This window comes from Trypanosoma cruzi, genomic scaffold, assembly GCF_000209065.1.
Source record: "Trypanosoma cruzi strain CL Brener 1047053516253 genomic scaffold, whole genome shotgun sequence".
In the NCBI taxonomy this organism is placed as follows: Eukaryota; Euglenozoa; class Kinetoplastea; order Trypanosomatida; family Trypanosomatidae; genus Trypanosoma; species Trypanosoma cruzi.
In genome coordinates this window covers 87,492-103,973 of record NW_001849391.1, presented here as the reverse complement: position 1 = coordinate 103,973, position 16,482 = coordinate 87,492, and the positions used below count along the sequence as shown (strand labels likewise).

The 16,482-nt window shown below is 50.6% G+C and overlaps 7 protein-coding genes across 7 annotated transcripts, besides 26 other annotated features; all 7 read right to left on the bottom strand.

Annotated features, from left to right (window-relative positions):
• Window positions 1-7,969: a sequence feature (heterozygous, Esmeraldo-like haplotype).
• On the bottom strand, window positions 164-1,567 carry Tc00.1047053507603.270 (cruzipain precursor, putative; the record flags this gene model as incomplete). Its single annotated transcript, XM_813486.1, has 1 exon — window positions 164-1,567. One exon carries the CDS (start codon window positions 1,565-1,567, stop codon window positions 164-166), a length of 1,404 nt encoding a protein of 467 aa, XP_818579.1.
• Window positions 2,011-3,414, bottom strand: Tc00.1047053507603.260 (cysteine peptidase, putative; the record flags this gene model as incomplete). The annotated part of the gene is made up of 1 exon (XM_813485.1): window positions 2,011-3,414. The coding sequence occupies one exon, from the start codon at window positions 3,412-3,414 to the stop codon at window positions 2,011-2,013; it is 1,404 nt and encodes a 467-aa protein (XP_818578.1).
• Window positions 3,743-3,781: a sequence feature (T-rich).
• Window positions 3,911-3,937: a microsatellite.
• On the bottom strand, window positions 4,319-5,956 carry Tc00.1047053507603.250 (hypothetical protein, conserved; the record flags this gene model as incomplete). Its single annotated transcript, XM_813484.1, has 1 exon — window positions 4,319-5,956. One exon carries the CDS (start codon window positions 5,954-5,956, stop codon window positions 4,319-4,321), a length of 1,638 nt encoding a protein of 545 aa, XP_818577.1.
• Tc00.1047053507603.240 (hypothetical protein, conserved) lies at window positions 6,343-9,234 on the bottom strand (the record flags this gene model as incomplete). Its single annotated transcript, XM_813483.1, has 1 exon — window positions 6,343-9,234. One exon carries the CDS (start codon window positions 9,232-9,234, stop codon window positions 6,343-6,345), a length of 2,892 nt encoding a protein of 963 aa, XP_818576.1.
• Window positions 7,970-7,975: a sequence feature (areas merged during assembly that could not be assigned to a particular haplotype. This can correspond to areas where the two haplotypes were merged or to regions with more than two copies in the genome that were merged during assembly.).
• Window positions 7,976-10,157: a sequence feature (heterozygous, Esmeraldo-like haplotype).
• Window positions 9,063-9,122: a microsatellite.
• Window positions 9,293-9,318: a microsatellite.
• Window positions 9,317-9,351: a microsatellite.
• Window positions 9,529-9,548: a microsatellite.
• On the bottom strand, window positions 9,653-10,552 carry Tc00.1047053507603.230 (hydroxyacylglutathione hydrolase, putative; the record flags this gene model as incomplete). Its single annotated transcript, XM_813482.1, has 1 exon — window positions 9,653-10,552. One exon carries the CDS (start codon window positions 10,550-10,552, stop codon window positions 9,653-9,655), a length of 900 nt encoding a protein of 299 aa, XP_818575.1.
• Window positions 10,158-11,060: a sequence feature (areas merged during assembly that could not be assigned to a particular haplotype. This can correspond to areas where the two haplotypes were merged or to regions with more than two copies in the genome that were merged during assembly.).
• Window positions 10,697-10,725: a microsatellite.
• Window positions 10,919-11,059: a microsatellite.
• Window positions 11,061-11,062: a sequence feature (areas merged during assembly that could not be assigned to a particular haplotype. This can correspond to areas where the two haplotypes were merged or to regions with more than two copies in the genome that were merged during assembly.).
• Window positions 11,063-16,482: part of a sequence feature (heterozygous, Esmeraldo-like haplotype) that runs on past the window's edge.
• Window positions 11,321-11,403: a sequence feature (T-rich).
• Window positions 11,800-13,134, bottom strand: Tc00.1047053507603.220 (uncharacterized protein; the record flags this gene model as incomplete). The annotated part of the gene is made up of 1 exon (XM_813481.1): window positions 11,800-13,134. One exon carries the CDS (start codon window positions 13,132-13,134, stop codon window positions 11,800-11,802), a length of 1,335 nt encoding a protein of 444 aa, XP_818574.1.
• Window positions 13,168-13,204: a microsatellite.
• Window positions 13,697-13,724: a microsatellite.
• On the bottom strand, window positions 13,977-15,188 carry Tc00.1047053507603.200 (proteasome regulatory ATPase subunit 3, putative; the record flags this gene model as incomplete). The annotated part of the gene is made up of 1 exon (XM_813480.1): window positions 13,977-15,188. One exon carries the CDS (start codon window positions 15,186-15,188, stop codon window positions 13,977-13,979), a length of 1,212 nt encoding a protein of 403 aa, XP_818573.1.
• Window positions 15,348-15,388: a microsatellite.
• Window positions 15,491-15,528: a microsatellite.
• Window positions 15,740-15,778: a microsatellite.
• Window positions 15,814-15,846: a sequence feature (A-rich).
• Window positions 15,870-15,907: a repeat region.
• Window positions 15,974-16,004: a microsatellite.
• Window positions 16,120-16,146: a microsatellite.
• Window positions 16,151-16,192: a sequence feature (A-rich).
• Window positions 16,272-16,291: a microsatellite.

Sequence of the window (16,482 nt, the reverse complement as noted above, 5' to 3'; positions counted from 1 at the left end):
TTGCAGTTGTGCACAAAAAAGAAAACACATACATGGAGCAAATCAATAAACAATCCACTCCACTGGGACTTATTTGCCCAGTGTGCCGCAGCACCGACGCTCGCTCAATAATAATAAAAAAGTAAAATGAGAGAAAAGGCAGCATCAGAAACAAAGTGTGCCCTCAGAGGCGGCGATGACGGCTGTGGTATGGCTGATGGCGACGCTGCCTGTCCACGTCGGCCAGTCGGCCACTGGAGCTGGAGCCGCAGAAGAACTCAACGGAGCCTCTTAAAAGCCGGTTGCATTTGTTGAGAGGAACAGAGGACCTCACCGATGGGCCGCTGCAGTGCGTACTCGTAAGGAAGACTTCTTCTGTGAGAGTCTCAGCACCGCACGTGACAATGGCAGAGACGCCGCTGGTGGTCAGGAGACACTGACCGGTCGGTAACGTCACGTTCTCGCACCCGACAATGCACGCAGCGTCAGTGCAGGACATCTGCACAAAGTACGATGGGGACGGTCCTGGGGCACTTGTGGTTGTCGTGGTGGTTGGCTCGGGAGTGGGTCCGGGACCACCGACCACCGCGGAGCTCGCCTCCTCCTTGACAAGGCACTGGTTCGAGCCCTTTGCAATGCGGATGTAGCCTTCCTCGCCCCACTGCGTGGTCCACGAGTTCTTGATGATCCAGTACGGCACTGCGGCGCTGTCATTGTAGCCGACGAGAAGAACGCCGTGATCCAGCTGCTCGGAGACGCAGCTCGTCATAACGCCGCCCGTGTAGGTCATCCAGCTGCTGGCGTCGACGGCAACGGCAACCGGGCCATTGACTGCAAGCCATGCGGCTATTTGGGCCTCGTCCTGAGGTAATTCAACGTGACCGGTAATCGTGGCACCCACCGTGTGGCCTGACGTCGTGCACGGCGGCGATATCCCCTCGCCCGACGCATAAGGGTAGCTGTCCTCCGTGTACACGGCGCCGTTATTCTCCTGCACAATCCACTCAAAGGCGTTGTTCATCAGGCCACCACTGCAGCCAAAGTCCGTTTTGTCGCACGACACGAGCATCTGCTCCGACAGGTTCGTCAGCGGGTGGCCGGCAAGAAACCACTGGCACTCAACGTTACCAATGGCGGAGAAGGCCCAGCACGAACCGCATTGGCCCTGGTCCTTGACGGCTGTCACGGCGCCTCTCGCACGCCAATCCACTGCCGCGGGCGCGCCAACTACCTCCACCTTCACCGGCACTCTCGCGCGCTCCTGCGCCGCCGCAAAGTGCGCCGCGCCGTTGTGGTAGCGGGACCGGAATTCCTCGCGCGTGAGGTCCGAGAAGGGCGTGACGCCGAAGGTCGCGTGTGGGTTTGCCGCGGCGTGCAGCCTCGCAAGAAACAGGTTCTCCCTGAACACGCTCAGGCGGAACGCCTCCTCCGCGGCGCTCTCGTACACCCTGCCATGCTTCTGCTTGAATTCTGCGAATTGCGACGTCAGCGTCTCCTCCGCATGCAGGCTCGCCGTCGCCGCGGGGACAAGGCACGCCATGACGACCAGGACGGCCGCGAGCAACAGCGCACGCGCCCAGCCAGACATTACTGCTTGTGTGGGTGTGTTTCCTTCCTTGTGTGCCTTCAACAGCGTCACCTTCAGACTGTGGTGGTGTGCGGGCGTTGACGTGGAGAGAAGAAGCATGCGCGCGTGTATGTGCACGCCGCGGCAAAGGAGCGTTGCCACGCCACCCCGCCCCGCATGGTCGGGTGACAGTCGGGGACGGCGGTGGGTTCAGCCACAGTGGGGAATGCTCGGGCGCTCAACAGAAGCATATAATAGAAAAAACACACGCGTGGCTGAGACGTCGATCGCGGACACATATTTGCAGTTGTGCACAAAAAAGAAAACACATACATGGAGCAAATCAATAAACAATCCACTCCACTGGGACTTATTTGTCCAGTGTGCCGCAGCACCGACGCTCGCTCAATAATAATAAAAAAGTAAAATGAGAGAAAAGGCAGCATCAGAAACAAAGAGTGCCCTCAGAGGCGGCGATGACGGCTGTGGTATGGCTGATGGCGACGCTGCCTGTCCACGTCGGCCAGTCGGCCACTGGAGCTGGAGCCGCAGAAGAACTCAACGGAGCCTCTTAAAAGCCGGTTGCATTTGTTGAGAGGAACAGAGGACCTCACCGATGGGCCGCTGCAGTGCGTACTCGTAAGGAAGACTTCTTCTGTGAGAGTCTCAGCACCGCACGTGACAATGGCAGAGACGCCGCTGGTGGTCAGGAGACACTGACCGGTCGGTAACGTCACGTTCTCGCACCCGACAATGCACGCAGCGTCAGTGCAGGACATCTGCACAAAGTACGATGGGGACGGTCCTGGGGCACTTGTGGTTGTCGTGGTGGTTGGCTCGGGAGTGGGTCCGGGACCACCGACCACCGCGGAGCTCGCCTCCTCCTTGACAAGGCACTGGTTCGAGCCCTTTGCAATGCGGATGTAGCCTTCCTCGCCCCACTGCGTGGTCCACGAGTTCTTGATGATCCAGTACGGCACTGCGGCGCTGTCATTGTAGCCGACGAGAAGAACGCCGTGATCCAGCTGCTCGGAGACGCAGCTCGTCATAACGCCGCCCGTGTAGGTCATCCAGCTGCTGGCGTCGACGGCAACGGCAACCGGGCCATTGACTGCAAGCCATGCGGCTATTTGGGCCTCGTCCTGAGGTAATTCAACGTGACCGGTAATCGTGGCACCCACCGTGTGGCCTGACGTCGTGCACGGCGGCGATATCCCCTCGCCCGACGCATAAGGGTAGCTGTCCTCCGTGTACACGGCGCCGTTATTCTCCTGCACAATCCACTCAAAGGCGTTGTTCATCAGGCCACCACTGCAGCCAGAGTCCGTTTTGTCGCACGACACGAGCATCTGCTCCGACAGGTTCGTCAGCGGGTGGCCGGCAAGAAACCACTGGCACTCAACGTTGCCAATGGCGGAGAAGGCCCAGCACGAACCGCATTGGCCCTGGTCCTTGACGGCTGTCACGGCGCCTCTCGCACGCCAATCCACTGCCGCGGGCGCGCCAACTACCTCCACCTTCACCGGCACTCTCGCGCGCTCCTGCGCCGCCGCAAAGTGCACCGCGCCGTTGTGGTAGCGGGACCGGAATTCCTCGCGCGTGAGGTCCGAGAAGGGCGTGACGCCGAAGGTCGCGTGTGGGTTTGCCGCGGCGTGCAGCCTCGCAAGAAACAGGTTTTCCCTGAACACGCTCAGGCGGAACGCCTCCTCCGCGGCGCTCTCGTACACCCTGCCATGCTTCTGCTTGAATTCTGCGAATTGCGACGTCAGCGTCTCCTCCGCATGCAGGCTCGCCGTCGCCGCGGGGACGAGGCACGCCATGACGACCAGGACGGCCGCGAGCAACAGCGCACGCGCCCAGCCAGACATTACTGCTTGTGTGGGTGTGTTTCCTTCCTTGTGTGCCTTCAACAGCGTCACCTTCAGACTGTGGTGGTGTGCGGGCGTTGACGTGGAGAGAAGAAGCATGCGCGCGTGTATGTGCGTTCGCTTAGTTACTTTTTCTTTTGACTTGTTTTCTTTTTCTTATTGATGAATTTTTTTCAAAAAGGAAATAAGAATAAATGAACAATATATATATATATATATACTTTACTCGAAATGATATGTAGAGATAATTATAGACACACAAACACAGACACATTGAGTTACATACCCAATGTGTTTATGCGGAGAGACGGATAATGGTAGCGGTAATAAATAAAGGAAGAAAAAAAAGAAAAAAAAAAAAAAGAAAGGCAAAGTACTTCTGTAAGAATTAAAATAAAATAAAGGAAAAATTAGGTTCATGTGCCAATCATGAAACAAACGCTAAAAACATCAAAAAATAAAAAAATACGCTATCCAAAAAACAAACACCCCTCGCTTTTTTTTTTTTTTTTCTTTTGTTTTTGTAACCATGCATCTCTCACAAATCCCAATTCTTCACTTTTCTAAATATCAAAAGCAAATAAAATGTTATTTTCCTAGCATACCCTCTCTCTCTCTCTCTGCCATTTGTTTCTGCTCTAATCCATGTGAGTGGGCGCAGTGACGATGTCTTCTTCTCTGCAGACCGATTGATTGCCCTCTTATTCCGCTCGCTTATGCATCTGGATTCCACACCTCAAGGAGAAGTGTAGAGGCGAAGCACGCACATACGGAAAACCGACCAAACAAAATAACAACAACATAACAGCAGCCGCAGCACCGACTCCCAACATCTATACGCAACCGTAGTGAGAGACAACATGAGAAAAAATATTTCTTTTCTTTACAATTTTGCCTCACAATTCTAGTCGTACATGTCTAAACGTCGCAAGGGAGACGAAATCCCTTGTGTGGCGTAGGCCCCTTCTTCTCGCAACGGCGCCGATACGTCTTCCGTCCCGGAGCCATTCATCGGCAGCGGCGTGTTGCGGGCGTTTTGCACCGGGAAGGTCGGTTTCGCGGGTGCGGGTTGCACTATGTAATCTGCGACATAGCTTCCTACGATAGAAATAATGATCGTCGCCAGAACACCGATAAAAACATAAAGTGGGTAAAGCTTACCACCCTGAAGGGGCGGCCTCACTTTCACTTGCTTGAGAGAAGACACTGCAAGCCCTAATGCATGGGGTTTGATTGTGCTGCTAGTTTGAAAATAACTTACTTCGGCAGCCACGCACTTTTTCGATGTGCACAGCAATGCAATTTGATTGTATGCTCCCGTAAGAGCCCATCCGTAGAGGTTTGCGCCGTCGCCAAAATCACATGTTTCGGTATCGCCTACTTCCCTGCAAAGAATTTTCGGATCAAAGCCATACACGCCGAGTGACCGCGAAACGGCGCCTGGTGGGACGGTTTCTCCGTTGATATTGACAGGGTCATTTTTCAAAGCGTCACCAACGGCCGTGTGGTGACCACCCAGAAAAAGCTCGTATGCAAGCTTCGCAAGATCCAGTGCAGAGGTGTAGTACATGTAGTCTGATGCGTACGCAGCGTGAATGGTGCGTGACAGAGCCACCTTGGAGCCATCGCCCGTAACATCCTGCACGGCACGTGCTGAAAGGGACACGCCACTGTCTTTGGGATACGTCGGCCCTGGTACATTCCCCACATTGTCAAGAAGAAAGGTCCCACTGAGTCCCATCAGGGAGATAAAATTATTTTGTATAAATGTCGCGAGAGAAACAGGCGGCGCCATTTTTTCAAGGACTTTTTCAAGAATATAAGTTGTCAACGCTGTGTTTAGTCGGGAGTAGCGGTAGCTGCTTCCGAGCCCCGGTTCTCCTGTCCCCCACAGACCGCCGGATAACGCTTTCGCAAAGACGCTTTCAACAAATTTGGTGATATTCACCGTTTTTCCTGGCGTCTGCACCGCCCCGCTATCAAACCCCACCTCAGTGAGTGAAGATGTGTGCTGCAGCAGCGTGTCGAGCGAGACGACGGCGGCAGGGAACAGCGGATTCTGGAAGGCGACCTTTCCACTGTAGGGCGGTGGTAAAAAGCTGCGTGGAATGGGCTGTGCGCGTGAAAAGGGCAGGTCACCCCTGTCTTGCAGGTATGCCACGGTCATGACAAGAAAAACCTCGGAGAGGGTGTTTGTACGGAAGCTTGTGTCAAGGGTCATTGGAATACGTTTGCCAACAACCGCCCGACTGCCGAGCGCAGTTGTTGTAAAGGCATCAATGCCCTTCTCATTCTCACCCCATGTAACGACCGCCCCGCCAAACACCCTCGCATCCTCCTCACAAATGGCAGCAAAGTACGCGTTAATTTCCTCTAGACGTGCTGAGGCGGTGGAGCAAATAAAGCAGACGGCTGCAACGAAGCACAACAGACAGGGCATCGACCACGACGACAAGTGACAAATGCCGCCGCTCCTGTGAGAAGTCACACAAAAATGGCGCGGCGGCCGCAATCCGTGATGTGTCTCTGGGGCTGTGACCATAGAAATATCCACACACACACGCACAGAGAGAGAGAGAGACAAAAAATAATAATACGTACACAATCGTTCCCAGAATAACCGCTTTTTCTTTTGTCGATCCTAATATTCCCCTTTTGGACGAGTTCTTTCGGTAAACAAGCGGGGAGAGAAAGGGAAAAGGAAAAGTAAATGAGAGCAACGATAACAAAAGGGAAAAAGCAGACACAAACAAACACACAGAAAAAGACAGACAAAATTTTTGCGTGCTCCTTCTCTCTGTTGGTGAATCATGCAAAGAATTCCCCCTCCACTTTCCACGGCAAGGGATTATCGAGAACGCGTCCCGCTCCAAAAAGAAAAAAAAAAAAGGAGAATTCTAAGTGTTGCTTTTCAAGACACCAAAAAGGTTAGGCGGCATCTGTGGCTGCTCGCTCCAATGACCACCACATTGCCATAATCCATTCCTGTAGCGAAGATTCGTGTTGATCTCGATGATGATGGCACGTGTGGACCTCCACCGCCCTGGCGGCGCGGAGCCACGGGGGTGTGACGGAAATCTCACGCTTCAGCTTCTTCACAGATCCATCCTGCTCCATGCGGCGGCGAGAGTGCAGCAGCGCCAGACGACGACGTGGTGCTGCGTCGTCACGTGAGGCAGGTTCATCTTTCTTCACCTTATCCGCCTCTTTAGCCGTTGGTTTGTTGCTGCCACCCTCCGCAGGCGTGCCCTCTTTATTTCCTTGCTGCGGTTGAGGTTGACGTGGATGTCTGTGGAGACGCACGTGCGGTGTCACGCACAGCGACCGTTCCACTCGCTCCACCAGTCCCCATGTGCCGCCACACAGTTGGCCCGGTATGACGGCGTCCTTTAGCACGCACGCCTTGAATACCTCCCACCAGCCTGTGAAACCAACACTGCCATGTCCCAAATGTCCCGTTTTACCCCCACCGTCATAACTAGCAATGGAATTGCTTCGGTCGGTTTCATTTTTATTACTCTCCCGCTGGCGTTGGGCGAGAGTTGCAAATAGACCTACAGTGACAAGCAGTGACTGATGCGGTTGCGGCATAAGACAAAGGGCGTACCCGACAGCGTGCAGGTGCCGCACAACAGGGAGGGGAGTGGCAAGGGCAAGGTCAACTGTGTTGGACGTCACTTCCGTCGCCCACGCATCGATCTGTGGTATGAAATCACTCGATAACGCACGACACAGCAACAGCGCCTCTAGGAAAAGATGAATGGCGCATTCAACAAGGCACTCCAGCTCCTCCTCTACAGTTGGAAAGAAGGCAAGAGCAGTAGGCGGAACTCCATTGGCAGTGGTATGCATCCTACCCTCAGCGGTGCCCCACGCCTGTCGCCGTGCTCTCCTGCCATCCACATCAAAAGGGCCCTTTGCGGGTTTCCCCCGACATTCGACAGCACGTTCTTCCTGGCTATTCTCATTTTCAACAGCGGCCGCTGCCGTTAACAACGAGTGCTCCCGTGGCTTCTCCACGAAAAGACCCCGGCATCCCATGAGGCGACGCGCGGTCGTCGCGAGTGAGAACACAATCGTTGCGAGGGGGTCCCGTTGGGCCGCAATGCAGGAACTCCTTCGTAGGGGGACGGTGTTGACAATTGTCTCCTCGTTTGACGGTTGTTGTGCATGATGCTGATGTTGATAATTTCCCCGGCGTCTCCCGTTACCTCCCGTAGACGCGGGTGAGAATGACGACAGAGGTGAAACAATCGCAGAAACAGCACGTGGGTAAAGAAGATCCACCCGCACGTAACTTTGCGTGAGCGGAGAAGAGGCAGACCAACACCGGCGGGGCGAGGACTCAACATCCGCAGAAGCGGCAGCGGCAGAAACGACTTTTGTTCGCCGGTTACAAACTCGCCTCCTTTTTTCAGAGATACTCTCACCTCGCGTCCCCCGCCGTTCACCGCCGGTGTTATCATTATTGCTAGCATCCTCCTCATTATCATCGTGTGGCATGAGCGGCAACACATCAATCCCCTGCACATATGCCTCGTCAAGAAGTCGCACCCCAAGTATGAGATCTCCCGTGGCATCTATCTCTGATGACGACGATGGTACGCGTAGAATGACACCAGGCGAGCATACTTCACATGAGTGAAATTGGCCCTCTTGGGCACAATCGGCACTGCCACCAGTGGTTACTGTGCCACGATCAGCTGCAGCAGAGCGCAATGTGCCGCTCACAGCACGTGGGGATCTTCGTGGCAGCCAAACGCCAATACGAGACCCACGTCCAACGAGATTAAAATTCATTAAAAAGAAGGGCGGCGGCAGTTTCAGGCGAAATGGCTGCTGTTGCTGCGCCTCCTCCACAAGGAGACAGCAGAGAATACTGCAGAATGCGGTGAACTGCGAGACGGAACGCGGTTCCTGCATCACAATATCGTGCAGGTGTGGAATGTCTTCCACGAGCGCCATGTTCCCCACAAGCGCGGTAATCTTCAGTGCACATGAAAAGTAGTAAGCACGTGCAAAACGCTTCCCACAGCTGTCTACAATCGCAAACCACTCGCTCAGTAAATTCATCGCCACCCGTTGCACCGCCACTTCGTCCTCTGAATGCATATGTGTCGTGAAGTGTGTTTTTCCCCTGTAGCTTCTAGGAGCAACACCATCGCCAGTAGCTTCTTTATTCACATCATTGTGGCTTTTGATGTTCATGGGTGTGGCCGCCGCCTCTTGAAGCTGTAGAAACCATAAGACAGCATTTGACCACGAACGCGCCTCCTCCGTGCCTGTCCCTGACGCAGATGGCGATGAAAACGCCGCGGACGGGCACCACTCCACCGCCCACAGGGTACCACTGTGAAAGAGCAGCGCAAGAAACAGTCGATCTGAACCTAAAAGATGACGCCACAATTTCACACAACGCCGCCAACGCTGGGCGCTCTTATAATGCACACCACCACCAGCAACACCGCTGCTACCACCGCCAATCGTCTTGCCACCACCGCATGGATCGCGCCCCTCATTACTGTCTTCAGCCTTTAGATGGCAAAACTCGTGGCCCTTCTGCCGCGGCACCCTCTCCGGCTCGACCGGACTGTTGTTGCTGCTGGTTCCAAACTTCTTATTCCTCCGCTTCTTCGCCGTATCCACCACGTCACTCTTGTCGTTCTCGTCATCAGCATCATCGTCGTCATACTCGCCGTTATGGTCGTTTGTGGTGAATGTGATATCTCCTGAGAGGTGCCGGAGAAGCACCGGCAGCAGCCGTTCAAGCACCTGCGACATTTCTTCTTTAAAATACACGTCAATAATGCAGTGCGGCATGCGCACAAGCGGCAATTGCGTGTGTGAGTGCGCATGAAAGAAGCAACCGCCACAAACAAACAAAAACAACGACAACAACAACAAGAAAAGAAAAGGAAAAGAAAAGAAAAAAAGAAAGAGCTCAGCAAAAGACAAAACGACAAGCCAAAAGAGAAGGCAAACAACAAGAAGAAAAAGAGAAATGAGGGGGTAGCCGGGCGTATTCAATAATTACCCACAGCAGGTGCCAATAAAACAACAACAACAACGAGAAGGAAAAAACCAAAAATAATTCGCCCCTCCTCCCACACACACAAAAAAAAAAAAAAAAAAAAGGGGGGGGGGGATTTTTCAATACGCCCTCCTCTCGTCGTCCATCGCTCCCCAATTCTTTTCTTTTCCTTTTTTTCCGCCTGCTAATGGGCCCAAACATCACACCTTAGGGACATGTGTCGTACAAGTGCTGCATCAACGTCTCGGCGGTGTCGCCATGTTTCATTTCCCGCACAAAGGACTCATCACATGTGCGTAGAAAAAGATTCTGCCGCTTTTCCTCAGCGAGTGTGCTTGGAACCGTCGGTTTGCGCTGTGCAACACTCTCCTTGTACCGCTCCAACTGCGAGGCAATGAAAGTGGCGTCGGGGTGGGCGGGCGGAATCGTGTCGCGTGCAAACTGGAGGAAATTGACAGTGTACTCATGCCCGGGAAAAACAAACGTGCGGCGGTCCGCCTCTTCCTTATCAGTCGCATTATGATGCAGATTGTACACTTTCCGCAATGCCCGGCACATGTGCGCTGCGTCACCCTCAAAGAAGGCCCCGATGCCGCCAACAAACATCGTGTCGCCCGTGAAAAGCGCCACACCGTCTTTTTCGGCCTGTGGGTGATACACTTTGTACAACACATGCCCACGCGTGTGACACGGCGCCTCCAGCACCTCTACCTGCAGCGCCCCAAGTGACAGGCGGTCCCCCTCACGAACCGTCTGGGTAACGCCCGAAATGTTGTCATTCACGCCGCCAATGATGCGGAAGGCACCTGCAGCTTTTAACGCTTTCGGCAGCACAACATTACCGCCGGCATGATCCCAGTGTTTGTGGGTGCTGAAAATTGTGCTGAAACTCATGGCACCGGCGCCTCTTTCATCTATACTTCTTCTAATGCGTTCTACGTAGTCCACGATGGGAGTCGTGTCCGCGGAGACGTCCACCGCTGCCATTGTGTTGGTGGTTTTGTCGTGAATGATGTAAGTGTAGTTGTCCTTCAATACAGGGATGACCGCCACGGAGAAAGCGGCCCCCATGTGTTTTACAACCACTTCCATCGTATTGGTATGCATCCAGCACGACGGTAAATAAACCAGACACCCAAATGCCCTCTCCCCTCTCCCCTCTCCCCTCCTTTTTTTTTTTTTTTTTCTGCCTCAATCTACGGGGGTGTCTTTTTCGTGTGTATATTTATTTATTTGCAAAGGGGGGTGGGGAAAAAAAAAAAAAAAAAAAGAGAGAAAAATCCTCCTTTCGTTCCGCTCCGATCGGAGGCAAAAGATCCAATGACATCCACCACCAAAAAACAAAAGGAAAAAAAAGAGAAAAAAATACACGACACGTTCAATCCACAGTCAAAAAGACAAGAGACATGTGAAGTTACATGCACCCATCAATACACCCTTTCCTCCCCAAAGACACACACAAAAGGCAAAATAAAATAAATAAAATAAAATAAAATAAAATAAATAAATAAATAAATAAAATAAATAAATAAAATAAATAAATAAAATAAAATAAATAAATAAATAAATAAAATAAATAAATAAAATAAATAAATAAATAAATAAATAAATAAAGGCTCTATTTCACATCCTCCTCTCTATTCCCTTCACACATGAATTCCCTCCGTATTCATCGTTAACACATTTCTTTGGTTTGAGCTCCTCCTGCGTGACGGGTCCCACGGATCAAACGGGCCCCATTTTCGCATCCCCCCCGCCCACCCCGTTTTTTTTTTTTTTGACTTCACCGGCTCCTTTTGATTTGTGTTGCGTCCGCGCAACAATCCACCGGCCGCTTCTCAGGGCATCACACACCACCAAAGCAGCCGCAGCCGCAGAAAAAAAAAAAAAACATAAATAAATAAAAGACATCAACAACAATGACACAAAAATTAAAATTAAAAAAAAAAAAATAATAATCATTAAAACGGCCCCCTCCCCCCTATGAAGAAGAACGAGCCTAAGACAATTCATAAAACAACAACAAAAAACAAAAAACAAAAGAGAAACACGTAATTAGATACATAGAGGTTTAAATATGCATACATATAAGCACGCGTACAGAGAAAGGGAGGAAGAACTCTCCCAAATCCTACTCATGCAGACAGATATAAGCTCCACTAAACCCCCCTCCCCACCCCTTTATTCCCACAGAGTGCAGGGAAAGAGTTAATAATCTTAGTAATTGTGGTGTTGACAGGCGGTCATGTATGGCCATTGCGGAGGCTTTCGTGTTCGATCATCTATTCATCATTGAACCTCCAACGCCACCGCCTGCCGTAAGCAACAGAATGTGAGTTATTTCCCCTCCTCTTCTACTTCTTCTCCATGTCTTTGCGTATCATGTTGGACCGCCGCCGTCTTTGCAGTTTGCGCCAACCGCGACATTCACGCTCCCGCAGCTTAATGCCGCGCCGCTCAATCTCCGCGCGTTGGGCGTCTGCATCCTCGTACAATTCCTCTGCGCGGGCGCAATCCCCTCGCACGTGATGTCTCCCCGCCTTTCGCGTTGTGTTGTTTGTCTGACGTATCATCTGCTTCACCGTGACGCCTGTGTGGTACCGCGGGAAGTACGCAGAGCGCAGGGCCACGGGCGACCACGCCAAAAGAGGTTCCGTCCACGGCGCAAAAACACATCGCAGCGTGAACGGCGAGAAGTACAGAAGCAATGCAACCAAAATTATGATCAGCAGAAAGACGGGCACGACGACAGCAATAGGAATCCAAAAGTGCAGTTCCGTGGAGCAGTAGAGGCCGTAGGCGGCCATGCCAAGAGCAAAACATGTGATGGCGTAATACGCGGCAAGGCCGACACCTATCGCAAAGCCAACAATGAAGCGACGCGTGGCTGAGAAGAGGTACTGCCCACTGTTGTTTGTGCGCGGGATGTAACCGGGTGGCTGCGAGGGGATGCCCCTGAAGATGCGTGCGCTAATTGCCGACGCCTCCTGCACCTGCATCGCAGCCACAAACATTGGCATAAATAAGAGCAGAAACGGTGGAACGGAGGAAAAAATGGCAAACCACCACGAGATTTGAACCGACTCTCGGTTGTCGTTGACAATCTGCACCATCATGAGGATCAGTCCACTGTAGGTGTAACCGATCAGTGCCCCCAGCACAATAAACGGGGCGGCGCCAATAAATCCATCAACCAAGCGCCCAAACCAGCGCTCGTCCTTCGAGGAGAGGGCGTAAAAGAGAAACATGGTAATAAATAAAAATCCAGCACAACTTCCAGCCGCAACATAAATTGTCGTGCCCCGCATGACGTCAAGTTCCAGTAGCAACACGGACAGAATCAAAAAGGCTATAAAGGCACCTAATCCCACCACACATGCACATGTAAGCCAAAATATTGGCTCTACTGGATCATACTCTCCGCTACTGTCATATGGGGCCATGGAAATAATTTTCTTGTTCTTTGGCAGGTAGTTTGGATCATACACCGCTGACCCATCGCTCTCCACACGCAGTGAAGGATTACGCAAGATGGCTTGCAGGTCTTGTAGTTCGGCCACATAAGGATCATCTGTCTTTTTGCCGTCAACGAGTGGGTTTCCAGGTGTTCCGGCACCAGAGTAGCCCTTTATACTGTGATACGTGGCACCAACGCGACTCGCCCCAGAAAAACCACTGCGGACACTCATCCCACACAAATTGACAAACACAAGCACGCACACAGATAGAGAGAGAGAGAGAGAGAGAGAGAGGGAGGGAAGAAGAAAAAAAAAAAAAAAAGGAGTTTATTCCCGTTGCCCCCGTTGGGTGTGGGGCTCTATTCCTTTTTTTTATTTCTCTTTCTTTCAGATGTATTACAGACGTGCGTGTCAGCCAGCCTAAAGCCGCACGTGTCTCGTTTGTGGTGTATTTCTCTCTCTTTCCCCACCCCCTTTTTTTTTTTTTTTTTCGTCTCAAAGACAAAAGAAAAAAAGGGAACTCAGGGATGTCGTAAAAATTCCCCAACAGAAACACATGGCAAAATACATACAAATATATGCGTTTGTTGATTTATGACGTGCGTGCACATGTACTCGTATGCATGCGTGCAACAAAATGGAAGAGAGAGAGGCAAAAAAAAAAAAAAAAACAATAATAATGAAGAAGAACATCAACAGTAAGGAATCAAAAGCCACCAATAGCACAACAACAACTAATAACAGCGGCAGGAGAGGGAAAAGAAGAGGCCCAAAGCCACACGCACACACACACACAACAACAATAACAAAAACAACAACAAAACATGCCATTTGCTTCTCTTCGTTGATCCCTTTCTCTTCCTCCTCTTCACCATCTTCCTTCTTCCCTTAAATTTTCATTTGTTTGTCTTTCATTCCTCACTTCTTCTTCTCTTATTGTACCTACCACACATATAGCACACATATACATACAAAGAGACAAGCGCACACATATTCCCTCCCCCCCCTCCTTCTTTGGCAACATACACGCACGCACACACATCTCTTCCTCTTTTTCTTCACATTCTTCGTTCCTATGAGTAAAAGTCGTACCGCTCATCCCCCGTCTTTCGAATGACAGTACGGTAGGCACCCTCCAGATCCTTGGGCAACACAACGTAACGGTTTTTCCGCACCGCAAGCATGCCCGCCTCCTGGCATATGGCTTGAATATCCGCCCCGCTGAGCTTCTCCGGTCGTGTAACAAACTCTTCAAGATCCACCTCGGGCGACAAATTCATTTTGCCTGTGCAGACCTGAAACACAAGTCGCTTCTGGCGTCTGTCGGGAAACGGGAACTCAATTTTGCGGTCCAGCCGCCCGGGCCGCAGCAGCGCCGGGTCCAGCGTGTCCCAGCGATTTGTTGCCATGATAACCTTCACATTCGTCGTCTGGTCAAAGCCATCCATTTGCGTCAGCAGCTCCACCAAAACACGCTGCACCTCACGATCTGCACCTGTCTGTGCATCAAAGCGCTTCGTTGCGATGCTGTCGACTTCATCAATAAAAATAATAGAAGGCGCATTCTCGCGGGCAAGACGAAACAAGTCACGCACCTTCCGCGGCCCCTCGCCGAGGTACTTCTGCACAAACTCAGAGCCCGCCACAGTGATGAAGGAGGCTTTTGTGTGGTGCGCCACCGCTTTCACCAGCATTGTCTTGCCTGTACCAGGCGGGCCGTACAACAACACACCACGCGGTGGGTCAATTCCAATCTGGTCATACAGAGAGGCATGTGTCAGCGGCAATTCCACCGCCTCGCGTATCTCCTGCTTCTGCATGTCAAGTCCACCCACATCACTGTACGTCACGCTTGGCTTCTCCTCCTTTTGCAAGAGGTGAATTGTGGAGTCCGTCTCGTTTGGGAGAAGCTGCACGCAGGCATTGCTGCCCTTATGCAGTCCCACACTCGCCCCGGGCTTCAGTCGCTCCTTGTCAAGCGTACTAAGGATGCGTACATAATAATTGCTGCTGGAGGCCCCGCCAACAATCCCGCGCCCCGCATCCACCGCCTCCACAAAAGTCCCGAGAAGGAGAGGAACCGCCTGAATGCGCTGCACCTCCTGTTTCGCTGCGGTTTCTTCCTTCTGCAGGTGGTGGGTTTCCGTCTTGCATATCATCGTCTTAAGCTCCAAGTTCTGGATTGCCTTCACCAGTCGCTCGTGCTCCTCGTAAAGGCTTTGCGGGGCCATCGCCGTGCTGGCAGCCACACCAGCCGCCGCCGTTTGCGCCACGGCGTAAGTCATCCTCTTCCCACCGGCAATATATATATTTTTTGTGTCGCTTTGCCTGTTTCCCTTTATTTTCTTTTTAGTTTTTCTTTTTCTTTTTTATTCCGCAGCGTTTCCTTTCCTGTGTGTTTGTGTGTCTCTGTCCCAATGGACTTTGCTAAATGGATACAAATAAAATAAATAAAATAAATAAATAAATAAATAAATAAATAAATCTCCCTATTTTTTTTCTTTGAATCTTGAATTATACCTCGCACTGGATTTGTTGCCTTTTTTTTTTTATGTTTATTCTCTGACGCAGCCACGTGACACTCCAGAAAAAAAAAAAAAAAAAAAAAAAAAAAAAAAAAAAAAACCCTCCCCTTCCCTCCAATTTTTCTTTCTTGTAGATATAAAACAAAACAAAACACACACAAGAAGAGACAGAGCCACACATACGCATACATACAAAAGGATGTACATGCACACATGTTAATCCCCCACAACAACAAAAACAATACATTTACGTATACGAATACATAAGTCCACCCACAAAGAAATACATGTACGCATATGGGGCGAAAGACTATATATATACGCATATACGTATATGTATGTATGTATGTTCTTTACTTTCTTTTTGTTTTACTTCACAAAAACAATTTTTATTTTTATTATTATTTTTTTTATTTTTTTAAAGAAAAGGAAAGAAAACATTTCCCCTTTCCCTCTCTTCATCCCTCCCTCTCTCTCTCTGTAGTTATTTATATGTAAGTAAGTTGGGAGTGGGGGAGGGGCTAAAGACAACACACACACACACAGAGAGAGAGAGGGAGAGGGAAGGAAGAGGGAAGGAAGCAAAGCCAAGCAACGGGGTTGCATGTGGCGTGGAGAACACAGTGACATCATCCCATGCCTCCTCCACATGCGCATAGACACACACAACGTTCCGTAATATATGGGGGGCAAATAAAAATAAAAACAACAATAAAAACGCATTTTCTTCTTTTATTTTATTTTATTTCTTGTTTTTTTTTTTTGGTGTGTATTTGTGTGCTCACGTCATATTTATCTTCAAGAGCACAAATAAATTCGGCAAACAAAAAGCAATGAAAAACAAATAATAATAATAATAATAAGAAGAAGAAGCATCAAAGAAAACAAAAAAAACAAATAGAAATGGTCAATAAAAAGTTAATAACATAAACCAAAAGCATACAACTATATGTATGTATGTATATATATGTAGGTGTGAGTATACGTGATGGGAATTGAAAATAAGAAAAAGTTTTCGTTTTGTTGTAGAAAAACTTCCCCTCCGCCACAGTGA